The sequence below is a fragment of the Cyprinodon variegatus genome, unplaced genomic scaffold (assembly GCF_000732505.1).
Source record: "Cyprinodon variegatus isolate N-32 unplaced genomic scaffold, C_variegatus-1.0 Scaffold747, whole genome shotgun sequence".
NCBI classification, from domain to species: Eukaryota; Metazoa; Chordata; class Actinopteri; order Cyprinodontiformes; family Cyprinodontidae; genus Cyprinodon; species Cyprinodon variegatus.
The window spans coordinates 54664-66624 of NW_015151200.1; the positions used below are offsets into that span (position 1 = coordinate 54664).

The 11961-nt window shown below is 37.4% G+C and overlaps 1 protein-coding gene across 2 annotated transcripts in view; it reads right to left on the reverse strand.

The window, feature by feature from the left end:
• Nucleotides 1-2841: 2841 nt before the first annotated feature.
• LOC107098108 (cadherin-8-like) overlaps nucleotides 2842-11961 on the reverse strand; it is a 235789-nt gene continuing 226669 nt past the window's right edge. Inside the window, exons 11-12 of one of the 2 annotated variants that reach the window (XM_015395576.1) lie at nucleotides 5206-5457; nucleotides 2842-3450 (exon numbers count right to left, since the gene is read on the reverse strand). In XM_015395576.1, coding sequence (XP_015251062.1) covers nucleotides 2963-3450; nucleotides 5206-5457 — 740 coding nt within the window. In that variant the 3' untranslated portion in view covers nucleotides 2842-2962. Of the gene's footprint in view, nucleotides 3457-5205; nucleotides 5458-11961 lie in introns of both variants that reach the window. The other variant, XM_015395575.1, reaches the window with a different exon arrangement.

Genomic DNA, 11961 nt, shown 5'->3' on the forward strand with positions numbered 1-11961 from the left:
TTTTCTTTAACGGAAAGTAGCCAGACTGATCTGCGAGTGAAACCTTGAAAGCTCGTAAGATCAGGATGGTCTCACAAGGCTACCAACTTCCATTGCTGCAGCAATTTTCCATCACACCAGATCTTACAATCTTAGATTAGGCAAAAACATTTGTGTTGATCTTTTAATGCAATTAATATACTAAGCAAGAGTAGTAAGAGTTCTTGTTTTGAGAATTTATGGCATGAATTTTTAGGTGTAACTGTCTTACTGCATTGCACTTAATTTGACTAGAATCTTCTCAGAAAAAGGTTAATAATCTTACAGAATGTGCTCTGGTTTATTTTATTAATACATAAAGACATTTTGGTAACATATAAGACTGTATAAATAGATACTTTTTATCCATTGTGTGTTGAAGGATGTAATAGTACCCGGAGCCCTGCAGACCATTATACATGAAAATATGCAAACTAATGCTAATGCATAAGACAAGCATATTTTTTTAAAGACAATCTTACAATGTCTCCTGAATGGAGAAACTAATTAAACACATTGTTTAGATGACCTGTTCTTTTGTGTCTTTTTATTTTCAAATTGTATTGGTTCTTAGAGCCTTTTATACATACCTGTATGTTTCTGTTTCTGTTTCAAAGTAATTAAAAAAACATTCTTGCTGTTTATTTTCAGTTTCTCTATCACCTATGTTATCAGTTTATCCCTTTTTCTGATATTTGGTTAGTTTGTATGTTCTCCCTGTGCATGCATGGGTTCTCTCTGGGTACCCCAGCTTCCTCCCACAGTCCAAAAACATGACTATAAGGTTAATCGGCTTTTCTAAATTGTCCTTAGATGTGAGTGTGTGTGCATGGTTGTGTATCTTTGTGTGTCACTTTGTTGCCCCGCGAAAAACTGGCAACCTGTTCAGGGTGTACCCCACCTCTCGCCCATAGACTGCTGGAGATAGGCACCGGCCTCACAGCGACCCTGGCGGAATAAGCAGGAGAAGGTGGATGGATGGATTGATGTTATTTGGGATTTGTCAGTACCATATGCTAAAAAAATAGCTTATGATCCTATCTCTAAACCTCCCTGTTTCTATGGTATCATTTAGGATATGGAAAAGACAAAGTTCTTCTCCAAAAATAGACTGTAAAAAGACATCCAAAGAGTACAGTTTTTGGCATTAGAATATTGATTCAACTCATTTTTCCGAGTGCTTAATTGAACTCCCCAAATTTTCTGCAACATAAATTATCTTCTTTCTACATTTTCCTTCATCTGTGTAGCCTTATAGTTAGTAAGGTCAGTCTTGTTTTATGATATTTCTTTGGCTGTTTTACCACATGTACTACAGTAATTACCAGATTGTTACTGATTTACACTGAGTTAATGTTCTTTGCACTTTGAGATCAACCTATTTGTTTTTAGAATGCTTTGCAATAATAACGTTGCAAAAGTCTTGAGTTTTGTTTTGATCCATGATGGCCTCGCAAAGAAAGGCCATAAGTTAGGACTAGTTAGGACTAGAACCATCCTCTATTTATGTCTCAGAGGGAAAAGGAAAGTTTTATAAATACTAATAGACATTTCATTTTTTTCCCTTTCATTTTGCCTTAAGCATAATGTCATGTACAACCATAATTATTAATAATTGTGTTGGATTACTCGGGTTGTTACTGACATCTGGTTTCAATCTTAGGTCACTTGCCCTATTAGAAAAAAATGTAGGAAGAAAAATATTTTCGTTGCTTGCTATATGAGTTAGATAAGGGTGTAGGAGCCCTATTTTACCCAGCTAACCGGCAGTGCACAGCAATATGTGGGAGGGAGCAGTATTGCATTACTCAATGCTCCATAGATCCAGTCAAAACTTGGGTACGGATAGTCCATAACCTTTTCTGGTTTCACATTAAGAGGAATTGAAACTGTAGAAGATGTGTTGCAGAAAATTACAAACCGTGTTGACTTTTGTTAGAAAGTCCATGCCTAATCATCACCCGCAGGAACTCATGCCACAATTCGGTTGTTATAAAACAGTGATTGAATGTTTGAAAAAACAAGGAATGTCAAATAATCTAAACACACTCATTTCAAATAGCACAAGGGGAAAAATTAAGACTTAAGAACAGATATACAAAAACAGAACGAAAATGAGGAATCAACACATCTGTTGTCAAAAAACAGTAGATTACAATTGTATTTAATGTTGCTTCTGTAAAAAGAAGGCCTCAAAGTTTCTACATTTCTGTTTTTTGTCTTTATGTCAGTCTTTTATAGGCTAGTAACACTTGCGACCCACACCTGTAGCATGTAAATACAAAGAGTTGTATAAAGCAAGCCTCTCAAGGCTATCAGTCTATAAATGTGGCCACCGGAGAACATATCAAATTATGACAATTTAACCTTAAAGCCAATACTGGTTAGTCCTTTTGCTTCATTTTAAAACCATACATACATTCATCATTTTAATGTAGACCAAGTATTGCTTTATCATTCCCTTCCCCTCTCAGTCAGGTGGCTTTGGGAGACACTGATAGTCCAACTGCAGCTTCTGTAGTCCAGCTCGGTGTCCAGGGAGTACTGGGTAATGGTGACCGTTCGATCGTCAAGAAACCAACAGTTTTTATTCATGTGGTAACTACCAGAAATGCCAAGGTTTTGCCTGCTACTTGCAGCCACGGCAAATCACAAACACCCGAAGTACTGCTAGACACTCCACACTGAATCTAAGTTACACTCCACAAGAATCTCCTAATAAAGACATTGTTTGGCTCAACAAGTACATTGCGCTTGACGTAGTGGATGACGACTGCTAAACCTCACTCTAAAAAGAATACAAAAAGGTGGCTGCTCTTCTTATTAATGTTTTTTTTTTTTTTACATGTTTCAATGAGCCAGCAAATCCTAGTGTTTAATACACAAATATGTTGAAAGAAAAAAAGAAATTGAAAGGTCTTTTTTTTCTCTAACAAACCCAAGGTCAGGTCTCACGGTCACTTTCACCCACAGAGTAGAGCTCCCCAAGTCTCCTGAACCGTGGGCCCCATTCTCTCAGATAGTCATAGTTCTGGTCTGAGTCTGATGATGCCGTCTCCAGTGAACTGAGGGAACCAGCGATGGATCCCCTGCCCTCATACCCATAGATCTGGATGGAGTCGTAAGGTGGAGCTGTTGGATCGTTATCCGCCTCGTGAAGCCGCACGTTGATGAACTCGTCCACGTCCACACCGTTCGGACCAGAGTGCTGTCCTGCTCGGGGCATAAACTGGAGGTCTGGCTTGATGTCCTTGCGCGGCAGATAGCCGTTGATGCCGTCTGGGTTCTGCAGTGTGGCGATGTCAAACGCCTCGGTGTCCTCCTCACCACCTCCCTCATCGTCGTATCGGATAATGTTCTCTCTCACATCTTCATCGTCCTTGATAATTAGGGGCTCATTCTTGTGTCTCCTCAGGGTCACAAACAGTACTACTATTACTGTCCAAAAAAAATTGGGAGAAGAACAAGAAAGAAGAAAAAGAAAACCTGGTTAAGCTTAAAAACCGGGCTTCGACAATTTCAGTTTTTCAGTCTCTATTGAAAAAAGAAATTGACCCAATGTGAGTTATTCGTAGTATTACTTTACTCTGTGTTTTATGTTTAAATTATTTCCTGATGTTTTAATAATATGCTTTTTTTCTTCATCTAAATTCATCTAAAATGACCTAATTGATGGATGCCATTCTTGCACTTGCGGTTCCGAAAAAATCTATATAATAATCCATAAAATCTGGCCGTGGTGGGGCCTATAAAACATCTGTCAATCTACTTTACCTACTGTCGAAAGTTTATTGGCCACTTGTATGTCGATCAAACATTTTGTGTAAGTGCCGTCATGATGTTATTTACATAGTCTCCAAGCGTTACTCATATACTGTTTGGCTAGCGGTCCGCCATTAAGCTGGTACTCCTACGCTTGTTTGCTGCTGCGGCTTCTTGTTGAGCTATTTGTTCACTCTTTTGTGTAAACTGGAGCACCAATGGCTGAAAAGAATCCTGACAAACATAACCCATAAAATATAGCCTTTTTTCATGTAGTTGAAAAGAGGAAAGAAATTGGGAGAGAATGGAGCAGGCTAAATGTGTGTTTAGGAGATTCTTTTCAGAGATGGAGTACCCTGAAGAAGCAAAAGGGTTTTAAAACTTTAGCTAGACCGGTAAATTATGTTTAATTCTGTATTAAGTGCTGTATTTTTTTTTTATTTTGAAACATGCACAGTTGAAAACGTGTCAAGTGATAAGTTGACAACAAAGGATGTGCAGCCTGCATTCCGTGTTGGTAGCCTAGGTGTAGACTAGGTGCATCCTGGCACTTTGCTAACCTGACTCCACAAGATGGATTTGCTCCGCATATCCATCTGGAAACCTTCCGTAGAAGTAATTTTGGGAAGGGGCGAAAATACTGGTGTAGCTGATTGGCCTTTGTTGGTGAAAGACGGGCCAAATAAACCAATCAGATCAACGAAGCATATGACGTAACACAGCGACGACGAAGAGGAGCCAATTGATAGGTCAAACTCTTGCCGAAACCAGTCGGGAGAAGAGCAAAAACATCTTTTCCTCTGAGAAAAGCCTCCAGAGCAGTGTTTTGCTCTTCTTTCAGTGAAGAAATACTCTGTAATTCCGATAAAACTTGCTCGATAGCCACGCTAACGCTAGTTTCATCGGCTGAAGCCGCCATGTTCTTTAGACTGAACTGTCGCGCTTCTCGTTGCGTCACACCTCAACCCGCCTCAAAGCCAACGCTGATTGGACGTTCGTTTGGTGAACGGCTCAAAATTTTTTTCAACGGAAAGTAGCCTGACTGATTAGCGAGTGAAATCTTGAAAGCTCGCGAGATCAGGATGGTCTCACGAGGCTAGCACTTTGCTGCTTCTCTAGGCGTGGAGACCTTCTGCGAAGGAGGGGGCACTGATGCATGCGCACGATTCAAAAATACACAAACAGCCGACGCATATATTTTCTATCACTGAATCTTCTTTCCTGCATTTAATGGTTTTATTTTGTTTGACATTTTGTTAACTCTGCTTTTTTAAAGTGATATATAAATAACTTTTACTTCACTTGCAATGTGAACATAAAATCTAAACCTATGCGTCAAGATACAGTGAAGTGTGAGGGTGTAACATGACAAAACATACGTTGTCATAAAGTGTATGTAAATAAAAGAAAGAATAAATAATTCACCTAACAAAAGTATGATGCAAGCCAAGATGGCGATGAGAGCCCCCATGCTAAGACCGATGGGAAGGACATAGGCTTCCACGTTACAGGACTGGACAATTCCATCTCTGCTGCACCCACAGACCCGGATGGTTAAGGTGTTGGTACTGCTCATGGGTGGGTTACCGTTGTCTGTCACAATGATTGGCAGGAAGTACATCTCTTGCTTCTGTCGCCGAAAGGTATCATGCTTGGCGAGAACACTGATTGAATTGTCTGTCAAAGAGAGAAAGAGAGAGAGTGTGAATTTAGAAATTAATTTTCAGAAGGGTGTGTGAAAAGCCCATTATTATTTATGGTGACAGACTAAAATCCTGTTATCAAATTGTGTGAAAATCAGGCGTAAATTAATCAGTCGTCGCCAGGCTTTTAAGCGTTCTCACATCTCAATGCTACAGACGACTTACTTTCTTTCTTCTTGATTCTCATTTGGGGAATTACCTGGAATTTAGACAAACCAAAGGAAGGTGGCTCCAAGTTTGCTCTTACTTCTCTTTAAAAACTCTAGAAATGAAGGGACCACGGCAGGCGACACTGGCACATGTCGACCCAGAAAGGTGCCAGCTGCTCTTTGATGACACTTCTGTGAAGCTGTCTGCTCATTAGCTGGCACTTCTTACCCGGCTCACATTATCAAACACTTTCCTTCCCACAAGAATCTACTTCTGGTGATCTTATTGAAAACCTACAAGATGTCTGATAGTCTAACCTTTGGCTCATTGCTTTAGGGTGTGTTAGGGAAGGAGGATGGAAATCAGAGGGTCTTATTATAGAGAGAAAAAAGAGCCTCGTTGGGGCTTCTTCATTGACAAAAAGAACTTAATCAAAAGATGGAACGCTTCATGATAGAATCACTTGCTTCGCACAATCTGTAATTGATGTGAACATATGCTCAGATTTATTTTCTTACAAGTGCTGCCACTAAGTGGTGCGCTCTGCTTTGTGAGCACCAGCATGTCCTACTTCATTTGAATTTTTTAGCAATCCACACAGAGCAGGCAAGTACAAACTCTATTCTAGTAAACTATCAGGGTACGTGCTGGTATGCAGGTCACTCCAGCTTTCTTTTTTAAACACCGTTTGTAAAAATAGAATAATAAAAAAAATCTCTTGTCTGTCAGCCCAACCAGAGAGAGTCAGCAGCTCAAAGAACAAGGCAGCTGTGTAGGTTACCTTCAAAGACACTGAACTCACCGCACTTACAAGAATGCAGCTTTACTCCTCTTTCACATAAAAGGCCGTAATAACGGTGTTGTTTCCACCAAAATATTAGGTTCAAAGGCACACAGAGTACATTTTAATGCTGTCACAAAGTTAAGAGCACAGGTTTGTTTAAATTAGGATTTTAGATATAAAAAACTCATCATGTTTGAGGCTACAGATGACAACACTGACAGAAAAGTGTCACTAGGTAAAAATATCTACATTACATCGTGCAAAGATGCTAAAAGGCCATAGTTTTAATGCAATAAAATATAAAAAGAAAGGAGAGTGAGAATAGATTTCTTTGTACATTTAACTTTATATCTCAATCAAGTCTTTACCTGCTAAAAAACTTTTTTTTACATCTAACCTTTTTATTTTCTTAAAAGTTGATAAGTTGTGCTTTTGTCCCAGTTAATGTACATGTGGCTGATTCATACAAAGAAAATAAAACATTAATTGAAAATCTGGATGCTACTTAGATTAAAACAATACTTATTCTATATATCTAGACATGAAACCTTATTTTAAATAAAAACATAGCAAATAATTAACATGAATGTATCGTCCGGTAGGTTACTGAAGCAAACCCCCCTAAATAACCAGCCAAGATGGCCCATGTAAACATCTTCTGTTTGCTATCACATTTTTAACACTCTTTTATTAATTTACACTTGGCCTACTGAAGTAAATGTATATTTTTGAGGATCATTACTTAACTGGCCATTTTGTAACGAAGACTTTAAGTTTTATTTCAATTAAAGTGGAGATCTAAAGATTTTACTTCTATTGCTTTGCTAAAAGCTGAGACATTCTGAGACAGAAATTAAAATATGACCAGATTTTATCCCAAAGGGATTAATTCATGTAAAAATAGCATTTAAACAAGAGAAGAAAAAGAATGGCACCCTGTCCGTCCAGGTCCACACTCCTTAATGATCAGTGGTTATTATTCATCACATTGTTTACTACATTTTTTTTAAATAATGACTTGTTAAGAGCAACCTGTCCTATAGACAGTATGAGATTGGCACAAGCACCCCTCGTGACCCCATTTGGGATAAGCGTGACAGAAAATGGATGGACGACTCTTTCAGAACAGAAATGTTAATTGCTTTTGTTCCTTGATAGAGGTGAGAAAGCTACGTATACTGATACATCCATCCATTTTCTTACACGCTTGTCCCGAGTGGGATCACGAGGGGTGCTTGTGCCTATCTCCAGCAGTCAATGGGCGAGAGGCAGGGTACACCCTGGACAGGTCGCCAGTCCATCGCAGGGCAGACAGGACAAACAACCATTCACGCACACACTCACACCTAAGGGCAATTTAGAGAAACCAATTAACCTAACAGTCATGTTTTTGGACTATAGGAGGAAGCTGGAGTACCCGGAGAAAACCCACGCATGCTCAGGGAGAGCATGCAAAATCCATGCAGAAAGACCCCAGGCCGGGAATCGAACTCAGAACCTTCTTGCTACAATATCGGATAAACCCAAGTTACAGCTAAACCATACTGCATGATTGGTGGAAAAGTTTAATTTAATTTAATTTGCTTCTAAGTTATTTCGACACATTGCACTTTTGTGTTTTTTTTCCTCTTGTGCTTTCTATGTTTTAAACATATTCTACCTTCATTGTTGTTACCCAATTGAATTAAAGGGGAACAACAGAAAATAGTTTCTTGGTTTCTTAATGTAGAAAAATACTCAGTATTTTTACTTTCCCAGTTACTGTGTACAATTGGTACAGTCTTTCACTTTTACCACAATAGCATTTTAGTTTTACTATATCATGTTTTTGAATACCTTATGTATCTTTGTCAGAGATTAAATACAGTATACTGTGAGACCTTTTAGGTCATCTCTTGGTTAGCTCATATGTTTTGATCAAACATTCTTAGATAAAATGTCACGGTGTTACTATTAGCTGTCATAATGCCAGCACAGTGAAAGGGCAACTGTTTTATATGTGGTAGTTATATGTTAGAAATCTCCTATATGCCTTTCAGGAAAGCAATGGTGGCTACAGAAATGTTCCATAGGGGGGCCAGATGGGGCCACTAAAAATGTTGGGGTGGTCACTAAAACTAAAAGCCATAATTTGAGGGTTTAAATCTGCTATTGCTCTAAACCTGCCTGTAGAAATGATGAAGACTTCACTAAACACCTACACTGCAAAAACAATCCAGAAATAAGTAAAAAATGGCTTAAATTAAGTATATTTAGCCTTAATTTGAGCAGGTAAATAAGATGATTTGCCAATGGAATGAGTATTTTTACTCCTAAAATATAATAGTTAGATAATATTTACTTGAAATAAGACGATAAAATAGTTTTTTCTTATTTTAAAAGGAAATTGTCTTGTTCCATTGGCAAAGTGTCTTACTTACCTCCTCAAATCAAGGAAAAACACACTTATTTTAAGAAAAAATAACTTATTGAGATTTCTATTTTTTGCAGTGTACTCATATCTTGGTTTATTGTGTGATTTTTAATGTTACGTCGCTGGCTGTGCATAATGGGATGAAATGCTAAACTGATGCTACTACAATTTACATCAGTGGGTGGGGTGGCCAGGGCTTTTAACGGGATGGCCTTGGCCACCCCTTTGTGGCGCCACTGCAGGAAAGCACTAGAATTTTCTATTTTTTGTGTCGCTGTACAAAACTCAAATCGCAACACAGGATAATAAGTATGATGTATAAGATGAAAGTATCTTTCCCCATTTTGCATTAAAAAAACAAAAGATTGTGCTCTCAATGGGTTTTTAGTTCTATATGGGGTAAAGTGCTAACAAGAAATAAACGTGAAGTACTAAAAAAATAGTTTATACCTGAAACTTTGACTATTAATCTGACAATAACACTCAACTTTCCCAATCAGAACTCTGACTTCAGTAGTAATGTTTTTCTACCCATCCCTGGTGTGCTCTTTCTACAGTTCAATAAAAAGAAATGGCAACTCTAAAATCACAGGTACCATAATGGCAGCTGAACAGAGCCAGAGTATCGTTTATTGGCAAAACTGCTCTTTACACATGGCCGTGTTAGTCTGTGAATACATAATCACTGTGTATTGAAATTTCCAGGAATAAATCTGAAACCTCCAGTAACCGCTTATTTTTTCTTATGAATTAGTATCTTTTGCATCCTTGGCTGTTTCAGGACCTTAGCCATTTTCCCGATGGCTGGCAACCCTTAACCTCTTCACTGTGTAAACCCTACAATTAGATTCATCATTGCAAACAAAAGCCACGTACAGAGGCTGACAGAGACCCTGATGCTCTTCACTCAAGTGTCTCCCACAGCTGCCTTTTCAGATAGAAATAGCCACTGAAGTGCAGGGGGGATATGGTGCAACGGGCTGCTTTTCTCTGTTTTGAATTAACAAAATTATATAGAAGTGGCAGGTGTAGTGCTGTGTGTTGGGGCATTTTATAGAGCCAAAGAAGAACACAACACATTTACTGTGGTTTTGGAAAAGTCAGACAAAATGAAGGCGCTTTGTTGTTGGGATTAATGCAGGGCTGTTCTTTCGGTGTCGAGAAATTGTTTTCAGAATGAAATAGTTTCTTATCTCAGTAAATTAGATCTAATAGATCAACACAAAGAAGTGTCTAATTATGAAATAGAAGGAAATGAAATGGTTTTAATTTTCTTTTAAAAAAAAAAAGTCTGAAAAATGTATAGTGTGTTTTCTTTGTAATTTGGGATGTGATTCTACACATGAAGTAGACTCCAATTCCTACCCAAGATCTCAGGATGGAAATCGTTACTTATTGATAATTGCAAGCTATAGCAAGCTCTGTCAGATCAGATGAGTCAGATCTGGGCTTTGACTGGTCCATATATGCTCATTGTCTTCATTGTCCTAGTTTTTATTCCTATTTTGCCCAGTATTTAGGTTCCATTCAACTTGAGATCAACTGACCCGCTTTAAATGTTCTTGTCCTTTCTGTTTTTTGCTTTATTTTAGGTAAACTCTTGAACGTTGTGACTAGATTAGGGTTGCCAAAAACAATCAATGGTATTTGATTGACACCAAATACTGTTATTAGTCAAAAATACTCATTTGTTTCAAATCAATATATTCAGGCAAAAATACCAAATTTGTTGCAATGTTAGCTGCAATCATATAAAGCCGGACATGATTGCAAAAAAATAAAAATAAAATAAAATAAAAAAGGGCTAATCTATGGAAGAGGATTAGGGCCACTGAAAAAAAAAAAAGTTAACACATTTTTTATATTTCATTTCAGTATAGTATGGGAAAAAAGAATTCTGACTTTAATCTCAGAATTCTGACTTTTTTCTCAGAATTCTGACTTTTTTCCCATGTTCAACTGAAATAAAATTTAAAAATCAGTTAACTTTTTCTTTTCCAGTGGCCCTAATCCTCTTCCGTACTAATCCTCTTTATCAGCAAAAAAATAAATAAAAGTGCAGTCCTGAGGAACTTTCCCTAATGCAGACATACAAGAAAATAATAATGACACTGTTTTTTTGGAGTTATGTAAAAAAGTTCGTATAGCTGATGCATCTGCAAAAGTGAGGTTGCAATTTGGACGATAAGCGAACGCTAGCTGTTATTAGCTTGATAGACATGGACAGCGCAATGATGAGGATCTCTCCATCAGCTCTCCTTAACAGATGCACGTCCCAGAATCACAGTTCTGAACCATGCAACACTTTTTTTCTGCTGTGTTAAAAATCAATGAAGGAATATTTATTTCAGCTGATGCTTAACTCTGATGATAAAGAGGGAAAAATAAATAAACAAACACTGATGCATCTCTTTCCTTTACTCCCCTTTTTAGTTGTTAAGCTTTGGAGGCAAATGGAAGAATATAGTGAAACATTTAACATAGTATAATATTAAAAATAAAGGTATTTCTAAATCAAAGGTACTTATTTCCATTCAATATATTAATGATTATACTGTTAGTTATTTGGTGTACTGTTTAATTAAACAGGGAACTAACAAATGTATAATAAGTTAACTAACTATAAATAATAAATTATATATTTCTGTTGAGCAATTCTATGGAGGAGCAAAGCTGACAGAATTATAAAACTATATAAATGCACCAATTTACTTATATGCACAAATTCATTGAAATAAATGGTAAAACATTTTTTGCAATGTTAGGTCTTTGTTTAAATATCACATGTATTTCATTTTTCACACTTCATAACATAGCTGATCTTCATATTCTTTAGATATTTATGCATTTTAAACCCCTAAAATGAACCTTTTACTGATTCAAGTATTGAGCAATTTCTGCTTAAAATTTTATTTCTGTCAGTTTTCATCCTCCATTGTTTAGAAGAGAAAGTGACACTCTCTTCCATCCAACGAAAAAGGAAAGCAGTCCATGCTAAGGAAACAAAGTGACGCCGCATGTGCTTGGCTGTAGCTCTTTAAATCCCTTTTTTCAGACAAATGTATACCGTCAAATAAAACTATTTAAAAGGGGAGCTTCCCTTTTGAAATTAATTACATGTTTTTTGTCAG